Raw genomic sequence first — 22,433 nt, 5'->3', positions numbered from 1 at the left:
GCTAGATTTAATAAATTAGTTGGTTTAATATTTATGATAATGAGAAAAACAACTGGAGATTCCTGCACTCACCTTTACTTCCCTCACAGGCAAGCAGTTCCCATGGTCACGGTCAAGGTCAAGGTCACGGGAGGCATCTGATTCCCTCCCTGCCTCACCAGGACCTCACTGGCCAGTACAAACCTGAAAGAGAGACTAGAGATATGAAGCACACTCCATCTTTCTATATGAAAATAAAATCTTATTATGCTCTCCAGTCCAAGAATCACTGCAGTTTTGAGGGATGGCAGTTTTTAGCCTTTCAGTTCTCTAGTCAAATCATGAGAACTAACTTGCAGTTGATTTTTTATTGAAACTAGCATTTATCAACCTGATAGGCACTGTTGATTTCAGCCTTAACATTGATCTCATTATTTCTACTTACTCAGGAATATGCATGCAAATCTTTTGACATAGCCCTCCTAAGTCAGCAGGTTCCCCAAGAGCTAAGCACTTCAAGCTCCCCTGTTTTCATTGTTGCTGTTTAACATTATAGTCGCTGATAACAATTTATATTAGCCTGTGCATGTTGAGATTGTAAACTATTTTTTTTTTGCAGAAAAATTTGTCTCTTTTAAATAACAGAAACCCCTGTAAATTACAGTTTTCTTGATGGCAGGGACAAGTTCACAGGAAACACAACACTTTTTCTGCTCTGTAACAATCCTCTTAACGTGACCCCTGGTCAGCGAAATAATCTCTCCAATTTTATGTCATGGCAGCTCTAGAATCCCCTTGGTCTGACAGGGAAAATAGCCTTTTCCAAGAGGCCTCCATGAGGCTGGGATTCAGGATGAATCCCAGCCCGTGGCAATGTATTTATAAACCAGCATCAGATTTGTGGTAGACAAGTCTGATCAATTTGAACTCATGTAAATGGGAAAAGAGTACAATTTTACACGGTGCCAAAGATGGAGAGGGACATTCCTCCTGATCTCGAATGCTGCAAATCTTTCGAAGTTTTAGTTTTGGTTTTGGTTTTGGTTTTGGTTTTTTTTTTTTTTTGTATTTGGTTTAAGTCTTTCCTGTGGCTTCATATGATATAAATCGTAAAATCTGTTCAAATCCCCGACTATAAAGATGGCTTCCTGACAAGGGTTCTGAGAAATCTGTGGGCCCTTTTCAAGATGCCTGAGAGTGTAGGGGCTTGTTTGCGCCCTGCATTCTTGCTCAGGCAGGAGCCCCTATCCCTCTGCTTTGCCCCCCTCTTCACTGGTTATTTATGGTGAGCAGTGGGGTCCACAGTCAGGAGGGCGCCCCCTGAACAGGAGTCGTGAGAGATTAGTTGTCTTCCTAGACACCACACTAAGCAATGTATTTCTCATCTAAGTGCTCTTTATAACTAGGCTGTGGGGCGAGGGGCACGAGTGTGTGGTAGACTCCGACAAGCCGCAGGCAGTTTGAATTTTTCTCTGTCCTGCATCTTCTTTGGGACTTTCTCTCCAATGCACAACCTGCTGTTTTCCTTTATGAAAAACTGGAATTTGGGCCTTGGGAGGGTTGCAGAGAGAATGGAGGAGGAAGAGAGCTAAAATTCCATGGGGACAGGGTGGAGAGGGAAAGATGCCGAGGGGTTCCAGCCGGGGTCCCCCAGTGGTTCCTGCTTTTCAGCTCCTTTCAACCATATTTTCTACCCACTCCCTCCTCCCTCCTTGTACCCCTCCAAGAGACTTTTGTGTTGTTTTAGGCTTTTACCACCCCGCACATTTCGCTCCTTTGTTTTTATTCTCCCCACTCCCACCCCTTTGCCCCCCTACCGTGTGTCCTGATAGAAATCTCACTCATGCATTTCCTTTTTGATTTCAATGGCTTATTTTGTCTTCCCTCGTTTTCTGTCTCTAGTCTTTCTTTTCTTTCTTTTTTTTTTACCCCCCCCTTTTTCAGCCTCTGGTCCCCGAGAGAAACGACCACCACCCCGCTGGGCCAGGATGACGGTGCTGTTAGAGTTCCCAGAGCCAGCTCTCCCCACATCTGTGCGGCTTTTGTCCTGGGGCAGAGGAGGATTTGGAATGGTCTGCTGGCAGCGTCTGGGAGACTAATGGGAAATGAGGTCCGGGGAGAGAGAGGCCATGGAGAGGTGGAAGGAATAGCAAAGGGGATTTGGATGCCTTGATGTGGGAAGCAAACTAAAGGGTGCACGTGACAAAAGACACATCATATAGAATACAAGGACAGTATTGACGATGGGGTTGTGCCAGCAAAAGCTGGGGTGTCCAGTGGGAGAGCCAGTGGAATGAGCACCGGGCAGCAAACTCGCTGCCTTTGGAAGGCTTGACTGCCTAACCATGCTGTTCACTTTCTCGTTTTGGGAGCTCTGTGAAGTTTGGCTGCCTCTCGCATTCCCTGGCTTTCGCCCGAATACTGATGTGTGTATCCTCTTAGTACATTTTCCCCCTTATTTTTAGGACCATTTCCCTATGTAGCACAGTCTTTTGAATCCATGTACCTTTATGGATCTTTCTCTGAAAAAAACAGGATGCTGGCCGGGATCCACATTGATTTTTAAAGGTCTTCATTCATTTATTAGAAAAAAATGAATTCTGCCCCCATGAACTTTGGAGAAAAAATACTATAGTGATAGTCACTGCTAACGTTTATGGTTCTAATTGCTTTGTATGTATTAACATATGTAATTCTTAAAACAATCCCACATGGTGAGCTCTCTTATCTCCATCTGACAGGTGGAGACAGCTGAAGCATAGTGATGTTAGGTTACTTGCCAAGACTTGTATGTAGTATATGGTCTCTGCCCTCCATAGTTCTAAAACCTGGTGAGGGCAATGAAACACGGATAAACAATCACAATGCAGGGTAGATCGATAGAAGTATTATATGCAGGGTTCCAGTGACAACTGGTGCAGAGCTGTGGAGGGGCCGTGATCGATCGCAAGTTTCATGGAGAAATTTGCACACGTGTCCCTTCAATCAGGACTTAACAGTTGTTTTCTGGTGTACGTCAACTGTGGGACTGAGTGTGGACATTGTAATAAACCCTAGGAGGGACAGAGAACCAAGACGTGCTTTTATATTCAGGGAATAAATGTGAGTTCACTGCTAACAAAGTCATGGTATTCCAGTTCCCTAAGGGAGAGGGCATGATATCCACAATCAGACCATATGCATACCTAAAATATGCAATAAGCCTTAGATCCAAATATTCACCATGGATATAAACTGGAAGAATTCCATCGTCTTTTCTTTCTCTTGGGCTCTCCCTTAACAGTGAGACTCAAATTAACTTTCCAAAAATCACAGATGCTATTTTTTTTAAAATACTTTTTCCTTTAAAGAGAACTTGTGAGGTCTGGGAGGATTATTTTTTTGTCTCTCTAGCCATGCCCCCTTTCTCCAGATTGTAAGATTGGATAATCAATGCTACTAACCCGCACGGAGCACTACTAAACAGCACAATATACTATTGAAGGAGCTCCCAGCAGATCATTGGAAGGGAGGGAACCTCCACCCTGTTCTTGGGCTGCACCTGGCACTCAGGCCTCTTCTTATTTCCTCCTCTCCAACCCCCTCTCGCCAGTATTATGCAAACACAGTTATTTTAAAGCAGGTTAAAACATTACTAGAAAATGTACCTGTACTATTAAAAATAGCTCCGCACTCCCGCCTATCATCAGTTCGCTGCCACCCTTGCCTCTTCATTGGCGATTTGCCTGACAGCATTCAAAACGTTCTGCTCTTTGGTGATTATATGTATTGATGGGCAGATGAGGAAAGTTTGGGTTAATTAAGTCCATCACTCCAGAGCCCATTCCATTCCTGAAACCTGTAATTGGAGTTTTGTTAGGTTTTAATTAAGAGCAAGAATGTCTCATTTTAGGAGCAGCACCTCTTCCGCTCACCTCTGTCAGCTACCGAGGATTAAAAGGAGAGAAGGGGAAGGTGATAAGCAGCTATACAGGCATGCCTGACTCATAAATTGGATAATCAGCTCTGTCATTGCTCTGGGTTGGCTGCATTTATGGTGATTCTTGTAAGACACTTGAGGAACAAGGTCCCTTCTCTTCCTTGTCCCCATGTTCAGAGTGTCAAACAATGGCGGCTTTGGCACCGATGTAGCTGGTCCCACAGCCTCTCACTTACATGACGGCATGGACCCTGGAGTTGGTGGACCCACCGTGGGTGCAGCTCTGAGTGCTGAATGAAGGGGGAAGGGGGTGAGGCCTCTGGTGCCCAGATAAGCATGCACTTAGCAGTGAATGGTGGGAACAGAGCTGCTGGAGTGGAGTGGAGTGGGGCTGGGCTGCTCCTATTCTTGGAATTCCTGTGCAAATGAATGGCTCCAAGGGTTGGCTGAAGGTGGCAGGCACTCTCTTTGGGGACCACTGGACACTGTAAGCGTCCTTGTTCTTGACCTTGTAGAGAATGCCCTGCCAACAGTTGAAGGGGTTGGAGTATTGGTTCTCAGGACATAGAATTTGAGTCAACAAGTGGCTTCAAAAGTGAATGGAGATAAGTGCAGAGCCCAGTACATTTCCTCCCTCCACTGATGCTCCACATCTCCACTTAGCGTAACCTGCTTAAGTCAGAGAATAGGACACTTCCAATCTAAACTTGCATGTAGCATGCCAGCTTCCATTTTAAGCATATAACTTATATTGACTTATGAAACCTCGCAAGAATCCTGTGAGATACATATTATCAATCCTTCTTTAATGTACGTGGCAATCAAGAGACCGAGAGATTAAATGAACTGGCCCGAGATCCAGTAAGTGGCAGGTAGAGCCAGAATTTTGAAGCAAGGAGGTTCAGCTCTAGTACCCATCACTACACGATACTGCCTTGCACTTCTTTGGGTGTTTGTTGTGGGCATTATCATGCATGTTTCCTTAGAACCACAAGACTGAGGAACAAAAATAAAGGCTTTACGTCTTTGTTGAATCCTTTATGTAGGATAGGTGCTAGAAAAATAATAAATATTCTTACACGGCAGGGATTTAGTATAATTCATTTAGGGAGACAAGGCATATGAGTGAAAAGCAAATACATAGTACAAGGGTGGAACCAAGTAAGTGTTATGAGAGAAGGAGTTGAGAGAAGGGATAGAGTCTCTCTGTCAAAGCTGGTCATTTCAGAAGACCTCGTCACAGACTGGACTTTACAGGACAGGTCAGATTTAGGTATGCGGCTAGAAAAGGGAAGGCTGTTCTGGATTGGGGGAGTGGAGGGAAGAAGCTCTCTGAGCTGGGAGAGCCCCGGAGAGAAGCTGGTGATGGCGGGTGATGGCACAGCTGATATGAAGAAACGGAACCTGGAACACATTGAGGAAGGGCAATTCCAGGTGAAAGACTGCAAACTTTCATGGTTGAATACTTGGGAGTAAGCAGTCAATATGCTGAATTGGAAATCTGAATGATGAGAGACCTTTTCATTTTTCTTAGTACCTGTTTCTGAATGCTAATTATGCTCTAGGCAGAGACTAATAAGGAAGCCTATTTGTCAAATAGGACAAAGAGGAGAGACGAATAGGGCAGAGGGTGCAAGGGAAGATTCAGCTGGCCTAGACGACCAGTAGATGGGAAAGAGGAGGCAGCTCTTGGATGACCAGGAGGATTGTGAAGGTACCATGGCATCTTAGTCATCTTCTTGGCCAGTGACTTTCATGGTTGGGAAGTCCTAATCTCTCCCCTTTCTTCTTTTTATGTAATAAGAAATCATAAAAGCCAAATTTTCAATTATAATGATATCCAATAAGACAGCAAATCAACAGGATCATATTTCTAAAGACTAAAATGCTCAATACCTAGAACTGTGTTTGGCATGTCCAAGCACATTTATTCATTAATTCAACCAAACATGTAAGCATCTGCTTGGTACCAGGCTCTATGCCAGGCACCAAGGAAGGATGTAGTGGTGAACAAGGCACAGGCCACAGCTTCAAGGGGGTTTACCACAGTCTAGTTATGGAGAGAGACAAATCCACAGGCGGTTTTATTATGGTTTAAATGTCATGATCACTAAAGTAATTACATATCCCCACCTGTCTGGGACAGTCTCAATTTGGATGATAAATTATGTTACCCTCCCAACCACAGGACATACGGTTAGTGTACAAAATGACGGGGCACATAGGCAGGACATTTAATGCAGTATTTGGAGTGGGGGTTGTAGAGGGCTTTGTGGAAAATGTGTCTCAGCTGATACCTGCAGACTGATTAGAGTACAGGAGGGTTGGGGAAGGAATCAGTGGTGCAGAAGGTGGAAAGGTGGTCATTCCAAGCATTGTTTGCAGATTGAATGATTTAATTGGTGAACAAATAGAATATCATCAGTGCACAAACTCATCAGACATCTCAGTGCCTAAGGAGGCATCTATAATCATTTGGTGTTTATGCATAACATTTCTTCCAGGTCTTGGAAGGGAAATTTTATGAAAAATATAATTTTACTCTGTTTCTAAAACATAGATATTGGACTGGATGATATCTCTGGTATCTTGTAGCTTTAAAATTATACTGTATAAAACCCCATCTTAAACAACCTGCCTCTGGGGAATGATAAACAATCCTTAAATCCCACTGAAGTGTCCCCATTCCCCAAATAACTTAGTTATTTCTCACTTATTCTATTCTGACTAATTTTATTTCTTCAACCTGATTGAAAGCTGCTTTAAAAGCATAGGCTGTATCATTCCACACATATCGGTTGGTGGCGGTTGGGAGGTTGGTGAGTGGGAATAGAGAAATCCTTTCTTTTGGGGGGGGGCGGAGCAGGGGAGGTGGTCTTAATATCCCTTTCACCAAATGACTCTACTTTATTCAGCTTTCCAACGTGTTTTAATTCTGTGACTATAGATTTTTTTCTTAATGTTTTAGTTTCTGAACTTACTTGTGATGGCATCTTGTTTTCCTCTTATTTAGGACCTCCCGAGTTATTGGATATGGCAGACAGCGAAACGTGAGTGTTTCCTTTCATTACATAGTCTAGATTATTTTCTTTAGAACATATCTGGGAGAAGAACGTAGCCTATAGAGCATACAACAGATAATTTAAATGTCAGTGATAAGAAGTTCACTTTCAATTGTATTTATAACTGTGCCGGGCTAATCTTCTAAATCAAAAATTACCCAATAAAAATTGATGACAAGAATCATAATGATTGCATGCACAGTCATTGCTATTCATCATTTAGAGCTTCCTAGAGGCAAGGTAGTTTTGCACTGATGCATCTTGGACTACTGAGAAGTCTAAATAAATACATTTACCCTTTTTATTTACTCTTTCTCAACTGGAGTTTGTGAGAAAATTAAGTCCTAATACCCTACGGCATCCTTTGTTAGTAATGAAACCTCTATACCGGGTCTGGAATGGAACTAGGTATATACAACCATTGGAGAATTAAGAATATAGTAAATCCAATCATTTTATGTTCTGTGGCTCAGAAGAGAAACTCCAGTTGAGAAAGTCTTCTTCTCTGGGGTGGTCCCCAAACTGATAATGTTTGTTTTCAACATTTTTATTCCTAGGGCAGCAAAATAGCTCCTACTCCCCAGGTAGGAACAAAGAAAGGGTAACCATCGCACCCTGAAAGCCATATAGGAAGCACTATAAAACTTCAAAGACATTTGAAAAGAGATAAAGATGGATGGGGAGTAGCTAAGTAGGTCTGGAGGAGGAAAAGTAGAAATGAATAGAATGGAAGCTGAGTGGGAAGGGTGGAGTTCTATAGTTATGACTTACTAGACAGGGAAGACACTGTCATGACAGAGAGTTTGTCCACATACCACATCCTATTGGCAAAGTTGTCACTAACCCATTTGTTCTAAGAACTGCATTTGATTTTCCATACGCTTTGGCATTAAGCATCTTTTCAATTTTGGACACAGAATGGAGACCTCCTCCTCCCTAGACTGCCCATTAGAGGGGGTAGGAATGGCTACTTTGCTTTGCCTTCTTCTATACTGAGTGGCCTATGGCCAACAGGGGACAGCTTGTGTTCCCAGCTCTCCCAGATGTCCTCTGTGGCTGCCCGCACCCTCCCACCTGCCATTTGCATGAAATCAGCAGGTAGGGCGGCTTGTGTTGACCTGGTCCTTCCACGCCAAGTCCCCCAGAGATACTCCACTGAGGGCCAGTTGGTGGTCAGCCAAGAACCGTGTGAGGTGCCTTTGGGGCCTGTGGTTTTTCCATCCCTGCCCCGTGTGTACTTGATCCGGTGCCCCTACGTTCTGCCCACATGTGTCCACAGAGAAAATCGTTCCACCGTGCTCAGACCCATCTCTCTACACATCAGTTTGTTGAACAGTGCCATGAAGTGTTACCTAAATCCATCATCGGTGGTTGAAAACAAAATCACTCAGCCTAGTTAACGCTGTTGAGACAAGCGATTGGAGTTCTGGTTCGCTGATGACTAACTGAAGGCATTTTTAGACACCCCCTCATCTGCCGCCCCCCCCCCCCCGAATGTGCCCGGATCTCAGCTGCAGATCCCGAAGGAGGCGGATGAGCCCAGAACCTCAGCAGCAGGGATAGGAAGCTACCCTCACCCCCTCCCTGCAGCCTCCAGCCCCACCCCCACTCCCACCCCCCCCAACCCCTTTATGGGTGGTTTCCCATTTCCTCTTTGCTTTAGGGGTGAGACCGCCCTGCACAAGGCTGCCTGCCAGCGGAACCGGGCCGTGTGCCAGCTTCTGGTGGATGCGGGGGCATCTCTGAGAAAGACGGACTCCAAGGTAACTTGATGAGTGAGTGCAAACATCCTCCCCCTGGGCAGGATCACCGGCACCATCGCCTTCACTTGTGCCCATAGCAAAGGCATCCTTTCTGTGCTTATGGAAGTGCCTGGGGCTTTGGGGAAAAAGGAGGAAAAAATAAAGTGCTTCATTTAGAGCAACTGTAGTTTAAATGTATAAGCACAAAGGGAAGGGTGTGTGCTTGCCTATGGGACTTTATAAACCTCTGAATGTGCTGGCCTTGGGACTTTGGGGTTGTCCTGCCGAATGCCAGCAGCCAAGTTGTGGGGAGGTGAGGTTCAGAGCCCTAGGAGAGGCGTAGAAGACATTGGCCTGCTTTGGAATTTCTCCTTCAGTGGCTTTATCTGGGGTAGCTTCCCGATCTGTGGTTTATGGGTGCCCAGGTGATTGATTAGCCGTCACTGTCAGGATGGTCAGCCTGGACTTGGAGAGGTTAACAGCCTTAAATCTGGTGCCCATACGTTGGCTTTTTATTTTTAGAAGTTTCTTCCTACTTATTTTCTTATATTTTTCCCTGAAAGTTAACCCCTGAAGTTAGGGTGGGAATTCTCTCATCGATGTGGAAACTGAAACCCAAAGAAAGCTCTGTACCCTTAGACCAGGAGCTGAGCCCAAATCCAAATTCAGCTCTTTTGACACCCAGCGCAGCAGATGAGTTGTTCTCCTGTGGTGACAGAACACCCCCCTGGATCCAACGGGATGAAGCGTGGCAACAAAGTCATGAAGTGGGTTTTTCTCGAATGGTTTGGATCATGCCTTTGCCTTACAGTGGTACTTACAGCATTGTGACTTGAAATGTGGTTGGTTCCCCTGCAGCAAAAGGCATGTCAGTCTGGCTTTAAAGTATGTTAATGTCTTAAGGAGAGGGCGGTGAGGCCAGAAACTGATAGCGCGACCTACCTGCCGACCTTGACCGGAAAGACGCCAACAGGTAGAGGTCAGGCATCAGGAGAAACTCTGTTCAGGAGACCTGAGATCAGGCTGCACTGTGAATTGTTCATTTACAGAGAGCACCGAGGAAAGGGCTGAAAGCTGGAGCAAGGGAAGAGGTGGAGCTCGGTGGTGCAGCCCGGGGACTGCAGCCCAGGAGAAGGGAAGGGCGCCGGGGGGGGGGGTGGGGGGGGGTGGGACTGTTAATACAGAACCTCAGTGCCACAGGGGAGCCTGAGCAGCTCTGAGAAACCACCCTGGGTAGATGCTAAGAAAGGACAAACCATTTAACTGTGGAGGGTTGCAGAGAAGAATTTTAATATAGAGATGAGTGTTTCATTAAGCTAAGGCACTGAATAGCCTAAGTTTGGGGCCGATGAATGTAGCCAAGGAACACAGACATATTCCCCATGAGACTTCTTTAAGGGACGAGCAACTGCTTATGTGCAGTTTTCACCCTGGGGTTCCTCCAACTGCAGTGAGCGCCATAAAATAACTTTATCTCCTGCGTGGACCTCTTTCCTTCGACCCCAGTTCTGAGCCAGTTGCATGCATCTCCACACCCCTGCAGCCCGTCGGATCCCTGCTCTCTGAGGGGGGACCGGGCCACCTGGGTTCCTCCCTAGGGCTGTGGGACATGTTAGGCTGGTCTGTTACCTTGTTAGCTAAGTGGGTATAGGATTTCAAGTGGCAGAGAAGTGCTCCGTGTGATATTCTTCCCAGATGATATTTGCGCTTAAACTCTTTGTCGTGTAACCCGATGGAGGAACACAAACCCTATAGGCAGGATGAGGGGAGGCCTCGATTTCAGGTAGGTTTGGCTTGCCTGGGGCCAACTCACACTCCAGCGTGGCAATTGCCTATTGACTACCCAAAAGACTGCTCTCACGCTCACCTCAGGAAATCAAAAGAATAGGAGGAGCAACGTGAAAGAGACAAACAAAAGACTGGGCAGGAGACCTGGCCCCTGAGCAGAATGCTCTTTTTTCTCTTTCTAAGTTGCTGAATCAGATAAATGGGCTCAACATGCCTTGAGATTGCTTCCTCTTTTGTGTTATGTGTGTGTGTGCTTTTTTTTTCAAAACACAGCTTCATTAATTTTATGATTATAAATACAGTGCATTCTTATATAGAAAACTCAAGCAATGCAAAGAATATCTAAAAAGATAAAAATCACTAGAAATCTCACACTCTAGACCTATATACTATTAAAATTTTAACGATCTCTCTTCACATGTAGGTGTGCCTGTTTTTCTCTCTCATTTTTTTTTAAGTCGGTGAAGTCATACTATTCATGCTATTATAGAATGCTTATGTTCCCCCAACATTGTGTTCTAGAGGTCTTACTGTATGAAATAGTCTATGCTTCATCCTTTTGGGAGACCTGTTAATTTTTCCATTTTGTAATTTTATGCTAAGTTAAAGCAGAACATGATAATTATGACTGGATCTTTTCCTAGATTTTTTTGGGGGGGTGGGGGGAGAAGCAGTATCTTGAGAATTTCTCTTGATGGAGAACAGTTCCTTTAAAAATCAACTCAAAGGCCACTCCAATCCACCTCTCTGAATACTTGGAAGCTAGTAATTCCAACCTCATTAATATTGAAGATCAGATAATCTACTAATACTATAAACAAGTTGGAAAAACTTACTATAGGAACTTTAAGCTAGTGGTTCAATATTAAATCCCAGCTAAATAAGTAAAATTTTAGAAAGAATTCAGAGCCACTGTTACTTTCCTTTTATTCTCTACCCACATACCCTTGTAAGCTATAGGCTTAATTGAGCTTGACACTCTCCATTGCGGTGACTCAGATGCAGGCTGAGAAGCCTTCAGCAATTTTCATAATACTCGCGTGCATTTATACATGGAGCTATTTCTTTGGTACAATGTTCATGCCTCCATCTTTTTGAATTTAATATTACTTTTTATTTTTTTATTTTTTAAAGATTTTATTTATTTATTTGACAGAGAGAGACACAGCAAGAGAGGGAACACAAGCAGGGGGAGTGGGAGAGGGAGAAGCAGGCTCCCCACCGAGCAAGGAGCCCGATGTGGGGCTCGATGTGGAGCTTGATCCCAGGACCCTGGGATCATGACCTGAGCCGAAGACAGCCGCTTAATCAACTGAGCCACCCAGGCGCCCCTTATATTACTTTTTAAATAGATAAAGCCATTATCACTGAACAAAAATTAGAAGTTTCAAGGAGCGTTATGTAATATCTATATGCATCCAAAAGAATGGAGACCTTCCTTCCTTCTACTACTGAATTCTATTCGTTGACCTTATTCCAAAATTATCATGTGTATGTACAAACATGCATACGGCATTATAGTAGGCTGTAAGAAATGATACAATTCTTTAAGATGATGTAGAAGAACATTGAATGACATAAAGGTTTGATATGTTAAGTGAAAAAGTGTGTTATATAATAGTATGTAAACAGAGTATGGGGTTGTTTTAGACTTTTTTTTTTTTTTTTTGAGAGAGAGAGAGACAGAATGCAAACAGGGGGAGGGGCAGAGGGAGAAGGAAAGAGAATCTTAAGCAGACTCCACACTCATCATGGAGCCCAACACGGGACTCGATCTCATGACCCTGAGATCATGACCTGAGCTGAAATCAGAAGTCAGACATTTAACCGACTGAGCTACCCAGGTGCCCCATAGTATGGTTTTCTGTTTACAAAAATTGTTATGTGTAGAGCCATAGAAAAAGACAAAATAGCTACTCTGTGGAAGGTTAACAGCAGTTATCTTAGTGTAGTATAGGAATTATTGGTGATTTTTATTCTCTTCCTTACACTTCTGTGCTTTTCCAAGTTTAATCAACATCCATCACTTTTGTAGTCAGAAATTAACTCACTTTTTGGAGAGATGAGATAGTTCTGAATTGGGAGATCTTAGCTGAACACTTTGAAACCAGCAAAGAAACATCTTTAGATCATTTACAACCATCTGGTCCTCTCATTTTCTGCTTGCTGCTTCCCAGAGTTTAGTGTTTAGTGTAATAGGAAGAGTCTGCCATTGGGCATCCGAAAGCCTACTTCCTACTTTTCTCTTCAGTGATTTCTATCCCCCTTCTCCCAGAAAGAATTGGGGTTCCCAAACTCACCGTGCCACACTCTTTCCTGCTGTTACTCTGAACCCCCTTTTCCTCAGCCCCACCTGTCAAGCGATCGTGTCTTTCTCTCGAACTTACCTACCTCATGGGTTTAATGTGACAATAGATTTGAAAGCGTCTTGTCTACTCTAAAACCATAAGCATGGAAAAATCCTTTCATGAGTAATCTTTGAATACCTCCATGATTTAAAAAAAATAAATCTCATTCCATGTATTTGTGTCTCCTTCCTTCCCACTGTCACCTTTAGGGGAAGACACCTCAAGACAGAGCACAGCAGGCTGGAGACCCAGATTTGGCTGCATACCTAGAAAGCCGCCAGAACTATAAGATCACTGGCCACGAGGACCTGGAAACTGCTGTTTGACCCTGGTAGATTGCAAAGAGAACCTGAGCAAGTGTATCACCTGTGCTCTCCCGGCGACTGGGCAGCTCCCCTGGAAGAAGCTGATGGAATCCACAAATCTGTCTCTCTCTGCAAGAATCTATCTGAGACCATGCCACCAGTTATTAAGGGCTACCAGGATGTCCAACAGAACACGATAGCCCACTGAGGAAGAGACAGGGTACCCGGAGATTTGTGGAATACACATTCCACAAAATTTGATCCTTATTGCTTCCAGCAAGTAGCATGAACTTCTGTGTTCACCTGTATAATTTATTTTCGAGATTCAGAGGATGTTCATACAAATGGCACTGCTCCCTCCTCCCCCTATGCATTCACGATTCCTCTGTACCACACAATTCTACTGCAACTACCCATCATTCAAAAAAAAAAAAATAAGTAAATACAATTTGCTCTCTCTACATTCAGCCTTTGAAGACCACAAGACACGCTGGAGGTCTCTGAAAACCCTCTGGATGTCCTGCAGAAACACAACTGTAAAGCTGCTTCTGTTTCCAAGATGAAATATACCGACACTATTAGTGACTGTTTGCATGTCTCCCCTGCCCTCCCCCCTCATCCCTTGTCATTCTGTAGGAGCTGGGACGTGCCACATGGATAATGTCAACTTGTGTGCTGTACCTCTGAGGTATGGTGAGGTGGCATGGGAGGGGACCCAGGGCCCGGCCCTGGGGGCAGGGCTGTTGCTGATAGCCATGAAGGACTGGTTCAGCTTGGGCTGTTTGCACAGCCCCATACTGCCTACGTGTAGCCATCTTTGCCTTTTGCTGCGATGTAGACGATAAGAGACCAACACAGGATTAAACGAAGGCCCTCGGCTGGTTTGGTGGAACCGCTGGATTTTAAGTGCAGTTGAAGGTGCTGAGCAGAAAACCACGTGTGGGGACTGTGGTTCCAGGAAATGGAGCACTGTGACTGCGTTCCCTTCCAGACTTTCTCAAGTGATAATAGAAAGCAGGCTAACTGACTTGAAATAAAACAGCCAATGCAAAAGTAGCAACATATGTCAAAATAACTCACTTAAGCAAGAAAACAGTTGGCGGGCATGTTGCACAGAGGCTAATAAGTAGAGACTCTTGGGTGTAGTGGTGAGAGGGGGCCCATTTTAGGTTTTCCTTCTAAGTGTTTGGTTTTCATTACCCCGAGTAAGCCTTGTCCCAAGGACAAAGCCTTGTTTTATGAGTTCCACTGCTGGATTTCCAGGACGGCTGGATCTTCCCGATGGACACCTCACCTTTTACTTGTCAGGTCCCAAGATTGTACCTGATAGCACTGTAACCCCATTTCTTACGTACGGGGTTGTCTAATCTTTTCTCCGTTTCCCCCTACCAGGAAATTCTTAGTACAAAACCACTGTGGGAGCTGAGCCAGAAATGTGTCTCTGGCGTTGGAATTACAACTTCGAATCCTGCCACGGATCAGTTGGTACTTACAGGTCCCTCTAGTAGGGACTCTGTGATAACTAAAAGAGCAGGAGGAAAAGGCTCCTAACTTTCAGTGAAGAGGTCTACTTGACGTGCGTAGGAGTCAGAAACACAAGTGGGTGATCCAAAGTTGTTTCAGACTAAAGCTGAGGTCTTCTGAGCTTTCTTCCATTTTGCTCTTAGACACAAGCAAAGTGCTTCCCTGGTGTCTCTGCATGTGAACACATAAATGATCGTATTTCTTTCTGCATTTACTTTAAAGGTCCAGTGGTGACACACTGCTTACCTGAATTGCATTTTGGTCACCTATCATTTTGAGAGGACAGATATGAGTACTGTATTAAGGAGGAAGAGCTTCTCTGTGGGTGGGGATGAAGCACCTCCCTAGCCTTTTCAAAATCCAACTGTTGGTGTTATTTCCAGCGGGGGGAGAATAGGTTGGTTATGAGTAATTCACTTCCATCTATCAGTCTTAGAAATGGAATTATCTGTTGGGTTTTATGGGGAGGTAAGGAGGACGGCAATAGATTGTTTCCAGAAACTGGAAAAAAATAGGCTCCAGGAGAATTTAATCACTGGGCTTCATCTGGGAGTCTTTCAGTTGGTGGGACTGTCAAAGAGATGTTGTGATGACAGAAATATAATCCTTAAAACAGACTGGAATCTGGCTTTGAATGGTGCCTTCCATTCCCTAGATTAAGCCAAACAGTTGGCCACACAGTCAGTTACCCAGCTGCCATTTCTGGGATAAAGGACTATTTTCACCAACTACCATCTCATATTTCTTTGTGATGCTTCAAAGCAGCCCAGAGAAAACTTAGGGTATAGATGGCTACAGGCCAATTTAAATAGGTCCAACTGAAGTCACAAGTAAATTCCTGGTATGAAAATAGATAAGGTAATGACTACTGTAGGGGTTCTGGTACATTTGGAAATCATTCCAAGCCAAAAAAAAAAAAAAAAAGTTCTACATTATGGATGGGAAACCATGTACAACCAAGCAAATATCTCTTTGAAAAAGCAAACACCCTCAGGCCTTGGGGTTTCCGAGGAAAGGACATCAAAAATGAACGGAACGGTTACATATTTAATGGATTCAATATTAAACCTACCTCCTGTAGCATTTTTTAAAATTGATCACTGTGTAGGACAGTCCTGGCCTTCAGAAAGAGCTGAGGCCATATGCTCTAAGAGTTTCCAGCTCAGCTCAAGCATAGAGTCTCCCCTTTAATGGGCCATCAGAAAGGGTAGAAGCCAACGGTCTGGCCCTGGTCTGGATCTTTAAACCCACAAACGTTTAATTTAAAAGACATGAAACTGTATAGTCACAGAAATACCATTTTCTGCAAAACCTCCCGGGACAGTACTGGAGCATGGCTGGCTTAGCTGCCAATCCTCTGTGTTTGGCTCAGAAGAGCCCCTCATGGGCTGGTGCTGTCTGCTCTGGGATTCCATTTGTGGGTTCGGTTGACGGGGAGGGTTATGAGAAATGGAGAGTTATTACAAGACCACATGAGAGAACCTTAAAGGTAGTCATTTTCAGAGCCCTATATTCCAGGAGTACACATTTAATGAAATAGAACCCAGTTTAGAACCCAGCTTCACCTAGTTAGGCTGTGCTTTATCACATTCGAGGACTGTTTAAGAAAACCAGAAGCCAAGAAGGAAGTAAATACCATGGCCGCAAATCTCACTTTGAGAGTTCTGGTTACCTCTGTGGAGGCTATAACCTAAAACCCATGCAATTTCTGAAGAAGAGAATTTAGCTGGCAAGTACACAGCCATGACATTAGTGACAGCCCCCCTAGCCCATCGTAGTAGCTGCCCTTAGCAATTAGGCAGATGTGTTTGCACTGGGAGATACTCAACAGGCAGTTTGCATTTGGACCTTGTAACCATTTCTTTGCCTAAAGGATTTCTGAAATGTATTTCCTGGACTTCTCGTAATATCCATGTTTTATAATATGTGGGGCAGCAGTTTTAATTTTTTACATGTCAATTTTATTTCACATATTTAGATTTTTTATCATAAAGATAGAACATGCTTTTTATTAAAAAAAAAAGTTCTAATAGCACAGATGAGAATCACAGGCAAGGTCAAGATGTTCCTCTGCGCTCGTGTAGAGACCTGAGTCCCACACCCCAGAGATAAACAGTGTTAACACTGATCAGCTTTGTTGCTTGTATGTTATGTCAGAAAGACTCTGTGCACACAGCACCCCCACACACATATAGAAATGTATTTATTTGTATACATAATATACAAATGTATAATATATATACATACGTTATTGCATAGGTTTCCAGTAGACAAAACATTTTAGAGGCATGCTAATCATCTCTCTGTGTATAGTTAACACCAACAGGCAAAGACAGGCTAACAGGAATTTTTCATTTATTCTTTGTTGTTTTTACTGCTGCTAAGTTCAGTTCCCTTATTGCAGCCACTCCAATTACACATGGTGTTTGCTATTGCCTGTGTCATAAAATCCATGACCAAGAGGTCTTATAATTTTTTATGTTACCTTCCATGAAGCATGAGACCTACCTGAGCCCAGAGACTTGTCTGTGCTATTTTTGGATCATAGATGGAGAGTTTCTTTCTCTGTCATGCTCATTCCACTTTACAAGGCTGAGTTTGCAGGGCTAACACTCCATACATTGCCTAATGATATTTGATGAGGGCAAGCTACTGCCAGGAAGGTGTAGGAACTTGGGTACGGGCCGGGGTCTGAGGAGCTTGGCTTCCTTCCAATAGGAGTAGCTCATGAAAAATCACTGAAAACAGCACCATCTTTTATTCAGTTTTGCTGTTTAAAAATAAGATAGATCATTGTTGAAATGACGCATCATAGCCATCAAATAAAACGAATTGCTCTACTCAAATGGATTATTTTCAGTTTAGGTAAGAAAAAAGTAGAACATCTATTAAAGGAGAGACTTTTCTAACTGATTTTTAACATTTATTTGTATAAAGTCATTTCTGCCCAGGTCTCACTAGAACCTTCTCTGAGTCTGTCTACTTTCTCATTCTCTGAATTCCGTGTTCAGCTGATTGCTGTAGTTTTTTTCTCTGTCTGGTCTCCCAGATGGACTTTGGCCCCGTCCCTTTCTGTGTCCTGGCCTTGACTCATCTCTAGTCCCTCCAGTTTCTGACCATCACAAGAGTCCTCTTGGACTTTCAGCCACCACCTTCAGTCATTTTGTCATACAGACACCCAGATCTTCCCCAGGTATTCTGCTCAGAACGTATCAGAATGAAATTGCCCTCTGAGAGAAGTATCCATTTTGCCTGAAGGACAAATAGATGTCCACTGACTTTGATCATCTTACAGAGTTACAACATGCCTTATTCTGAGAAGCCATCTGCCAGAGAGGTTTAGCACACATCTGTCTCAGTTCCACCGTGGGTGTCCACAATCATGGCAGCTTCCTCCACATCCGGTGACGTAAACCATATACTCCCCTAAGTCACCTAGATGACTGGATTAGATACGTGTTATACCCCTAGTGGCCATCCATGGATTTTGGGCTGCCTCCCCACAGTTTACTGAGAAGCCTAAAAATAAGAACTAAGCAAGGAGAAGTGCCCTTGGAAAAACCTGCTCTCCCAGGACACATAGCACTGACCTGGTCCCAAAAAGAAAGCAGGAGAAATAATTCTTAGGTTGTTGAAGCATTGTCGTTTGAAGTAGAGATTTGAATATTGAATGGTATCCTCATAGTAGACAGATTCCAGAGTCTATATATGTATTCAGGCATTCTGCATGCAATCATATGTTCATGAGTCAAGCATACATTCATATATTTAATCATTTATATTAAAAAAAATTATCCCTTACTCTGATGCTGGCAACATGCTAAGGATCTAAGAATGAATGCAAGAGCCAAAACTCTTGACTTCACAGGGCTGGCAACCTAGGGGAAATGCACATGGTACCAGGGAAGCGTGCCCTGGGGAATCCATCAGGCCTTTATCGTGCCAGTCACTCTTCAGCCAGCACTGTTTGGGCTCTATGATATATGAAATGAGAATATGAATATGAAAGAAGTGATATTTTGCATTTCCTTTTCCTAAGAGTCTTGGTCCTGTTCTTCAAAAGGTATTTGCGAGCAAGACTTTAAGATGAGACAGAAATACAACTCAAATGAGAGCTAAAACTCATGCTATTTCTCAAGGGTGGAACTAGAAGCAATAGGCAAAATTTGCAGTGGGTTTTGACTGAATACAACAATGAAGTATAAATATTGTCCAATAGTGGAGCAGGCACCCTTACAGAATTCCATGTGTTCAGCCCGTGGGACTGTTTGAACAGGGACTTCCTGACCACCTGGAAGGTTGCTGTGATTAGGGACCTTTATCCAAGGGGCTGGAATCAGACGCTGTGAGTTTTTGAAGTTTTGTTGTTGTTTTTTTTTTTTTTAAATGATGAATGGCAGGCCTTCATTTTTTAAATTTATGAAAATCTTGATTTTCAATCTTTAAAACACATTGAGAGGAAAACTCTGGGAGAGAATGACTTTTGGTTATCATTAAAAAAATTTTAAACCAACTAAGCCTGAATTTAAGAGACAGTGCAAAGCAAACATACTAAGGGGTCTAACTTACTCCAAAATGCTTCTGGAAGCATCATGGATTTTGATGAATATTCTTAGGCATTCTTAAGTCATATTGGAAATCGGTTTTTGATATTCTCACAATTAAATGTAATCTGTAACCACAGAAGAAAATTTTACCTAAAAGGTATTTGGGATCCAAGTAACAGACACAAAAGGCAATCATGGAAAATGGCTTTGCTTCTGCGGCGGGCATGATAACTGCTAGGGAGCACTCACCCATGGAGATAAGTGATGATTCTGAATGTTTTCCAGAGTTTTCATATTTTGAGCCAAATGGCATCTGAAAGGGATCCCTTCGTGGTGGGAACAACTGAAACGATCTTATTTCTCAGTCTTTTAGTGAAACACAGCTTTCAATAGAAAATAGTTTAAACACCTCGAATGTATACTGCTTACTGTTATTATACTGTTTATTACAATTTCAGTAATTTTTAAAATTTTAGTGTTTTAACATTTCAATACCCTTGTGACAGCTTTGAGCTTCGGTACAAACCCATGAGGTGGATCATGCAGATCATTTTAGATGAATAAACCAAATCTCAACACAGTGTATCCAACTTGCGCAGGTTCATCTAGTAAATGGTAGAAATGCCGCCAGAACTGACATCTCTACATTGTTGCAGACTAACACGTCCACAGTAGATGTTGGCTAAGTAAACAGTTTCCCACCCTTGCCTTCACTGCTGTTTTACACCATGCAGATTTCCATAATTTAGAAGGTGCCTCCTTGAAAAGATAATGACTTAGTATCCCACAGTAAGAGTTGGGTAGAACTGAGGGAAAATATGAAGTTAAAAATCAGTTTTTGCTATCAGAAGCTTATCAGGTTGGGCAAAGTTCAAGGGGAAAAAGGTCAAATGTTTTGGTGCTGGGGGGGATTTCACGAGAAGCTAATACTGAGGATGACTTCCTGGTTTCTCTATGAGGCTCAACATTTAAAAATGTTAGTATTGTCTTCTCTCCTTGGAAGTCACTACTGGAATGATATTTTAGAATTCTGTACCAAAAGGTGTTGAAAATGGGCTTGCCATTCAAGATCTCTTTGCTTTAAGCGGGTGGGCATGCAAAGCTATGTCTGTCCTACCGTCACACACACAGAGGTCTGATACACCTGTGGGAAGTTCTGTTGACCTTGATATGGGAAGAATAAGCAGACCAGAGAGATTCTTCAATTCCTGCTCTCATCTTTTATAAGGCACCTCGACGGACAGATCAGTGACTGTGTGGAAGAAGGATGTTTGATCTGGAAAGAGGACAAAGTTAGATCAGGAACAGAAATGTCTGGAGGAGACGGGTCAAGTAGAATGGTGAGATTCGAGTTCTCCAGGGCAGACAATCTGCAGAAGAAAGCAAGGACAGAAGAGTTCAGAACAGAAATGAAAAGGAGGTGGCCTTATTACTTCTAGAAGGATTTCTTTTTTTCCTAAACATTACATCCAGAAAAATGGATGGGGCTTTCTGAAAAACAAAGTGACTTACTGCAGCTAGGGTTTTTTTCTAGTATTTCAGTGAAAATTAACCAAATGAGGGAACAGGAAAAAGCCCTTCCTTAACTGTGAGGAAGCTTAGACTAAAAGACTTCGGTGATACTTTCTAGTTTTGGATTTCTGTGATTTTGGATACAAGCAGAACTCATTTAGAACCCTAAGCCTCTCTAGGTTCCTGCCATGGAGATGGCAATTAAAGCTTTTTTGTAAAAACACCAGCCATTGCAAATATATCCCAGATCATTGAGAAGCAGGTATTTCATGACCCTAAAACAATTTGCTTTGCTTACATACACACCTGCACGTTTGCACACACGTGCACACACACACACACACACACACACACACAAACTCTCTTTGTCTGTTGCTAGCCAATTTCCAAATCTCCTGAGTAAGATATGTGTTTCTACTAAGGCAGAACAGTCACAGGTTCAATAATCAAAGAGAAAAAAAGGGATCTAGTGCCCATTTTCCTACTTTCTACCCATTTGTTGCTTGGGGTATGTGGTTGTGGCTGGGACTTAGAGAAGGGGCAGAAGATCTCTATTTTCTGGTAAAGAGGCATAGAGACAGTTTTTATAACTTATTGCCATTAGGTAGGACTTAATCTTATATCACTAGACTAGTGTTGCTATAATGTTTGTGGACTATAGTTTTTTTAAGCCCATTTTTTAAATCTTTTTTAAAGATTTATTTATTTTTAGAGCATGCGTGCATGAGTTGGGGGAGGGGCAGAGGGAGAGACTCTTTCAAGCAGACTCCCCGCTGAGTGAGGAGCCTGATGTGGGGCTCAGTCCCACAACCCATGAGATCACGACTCCAGTCGAACCAAGAGTCCCACGCTTAACTGACTGAGGCACCCACGGGCCCTGTGGACTACAGTTTAAATTGCCTGTCCTCCCTTTCTTCCATAATAAGACCTGAGTTCCTAGATTTCAGGTTGGCTTGATGGAAGGCACCGTTGAGATAGTCTTAAAAAATGGACTCTTATCTGGATTCTTGCTCAGAAAATGCTCCCACTCCACCTTCTCCCCCACCTCTTGCCCCTGAAGGTAAAGGAAGAGCAGAGATATGAGCAAAAAAGATTCTCAAGAGTAGTACAATAATAAGGCTCCAGTCTTCACACAAATTGCCATGACAACCCACACATAAATAATATATACCCTCAGCAAACTTTGATCCTCATGAAAAGCAAATTCAGAAGATGTAGAAAAAGATTGAACTTGTTCAAAGTGGCTTCAAGGAATATCATGAAATTTTCAATCTATGCAGCTTAGAAGAATTATGTGTGGAATTTAGGGGAGGAGAGAGTTCCTATAATAGAACTATCTAATAGAGCTTTCCTCAGGACTGGGTTGTTTGTTGAAGGAGTTTCTCTACGTGCTTATAGGAGGTTAGACCTGTCCACAGATTTGTGATCCTGTATGGTAAAATTTGAGAGAAATAAGGACGACTTAGGGTTTTTTCATAAGTCTAAATATATTCAATCCTTAAAAATTCAAAGACTAACTTTTTTTTTTTTATTTGGGGGTTACATATAACCTTTCTTCTTAAAATTATAAAATAGGAGATGTTTACAAATTGTCTTTACTTGTAAAAATAAATCAATGACAGCTCTAAATTGGTTTACCCTATATTTTGTTTTAAATTTATGGGTAACTCTGTGAGATATGTTGGTGAGATTTATCATTTTTAAGAT

At 42.9% G+C, this 22,433-nt stretch overlaps 1 protein-coding gene across 6 annotated transcripts in view; it reads left to right on the top strand.

The window, feature by feature from the left end:
• The window catches only part of DGKI (diacylglycerol kinase iota), a 451,310-nt gene extending 428,955 nt beyond the window's left edge, over nt 1-22,355 (top strand). For all 6 annotated transcript variants that reach the window (XM_088018199.1, XM_088018200.1, XM_088018198.1 and 3 more), the window contains 3 exons: nt 6,912-6,948; nt 8,624-8,723; nt 13,048-22,355. In XM_088018199.1, coding sequence (XP_087874325.1) covers nt 6,912-6,948; nt 8,624-8,723; nt 13,048-13,164 — 254 coding nt within the window. In that variant the 3' untranslated portion in view covers nt 13,165-22,355. The remainder of the gene's footprint in view (nt 1-6,911; nt 6,949-8,623; nt 8,724-13,047) is intronic.
• Nucleotides 22,356-22,433: the final 78 nt, after the last annotated feature.

This window comes from Eumetopias jubatus, unplaced genomic scaffold, assembly GCF_037043125.1.
Source record: "Eumetopias jubatus isolate StellerSeaLion01/CBP00866 unplaced genomic scaffold, mEumJub1_p1.0 scaffold_14, whole genome shotgun sequence".
Taxonomy (NCBI): domain Eukaryota; kingdom Metazoa; phylum Chordata; class Mammalia; order Carnivora; family Otariidae; genus Eumetopias; species Eumetopias jubatus.
This window is presented reverse-complemented; position numbering and strand designations above follow the sequence as displayed.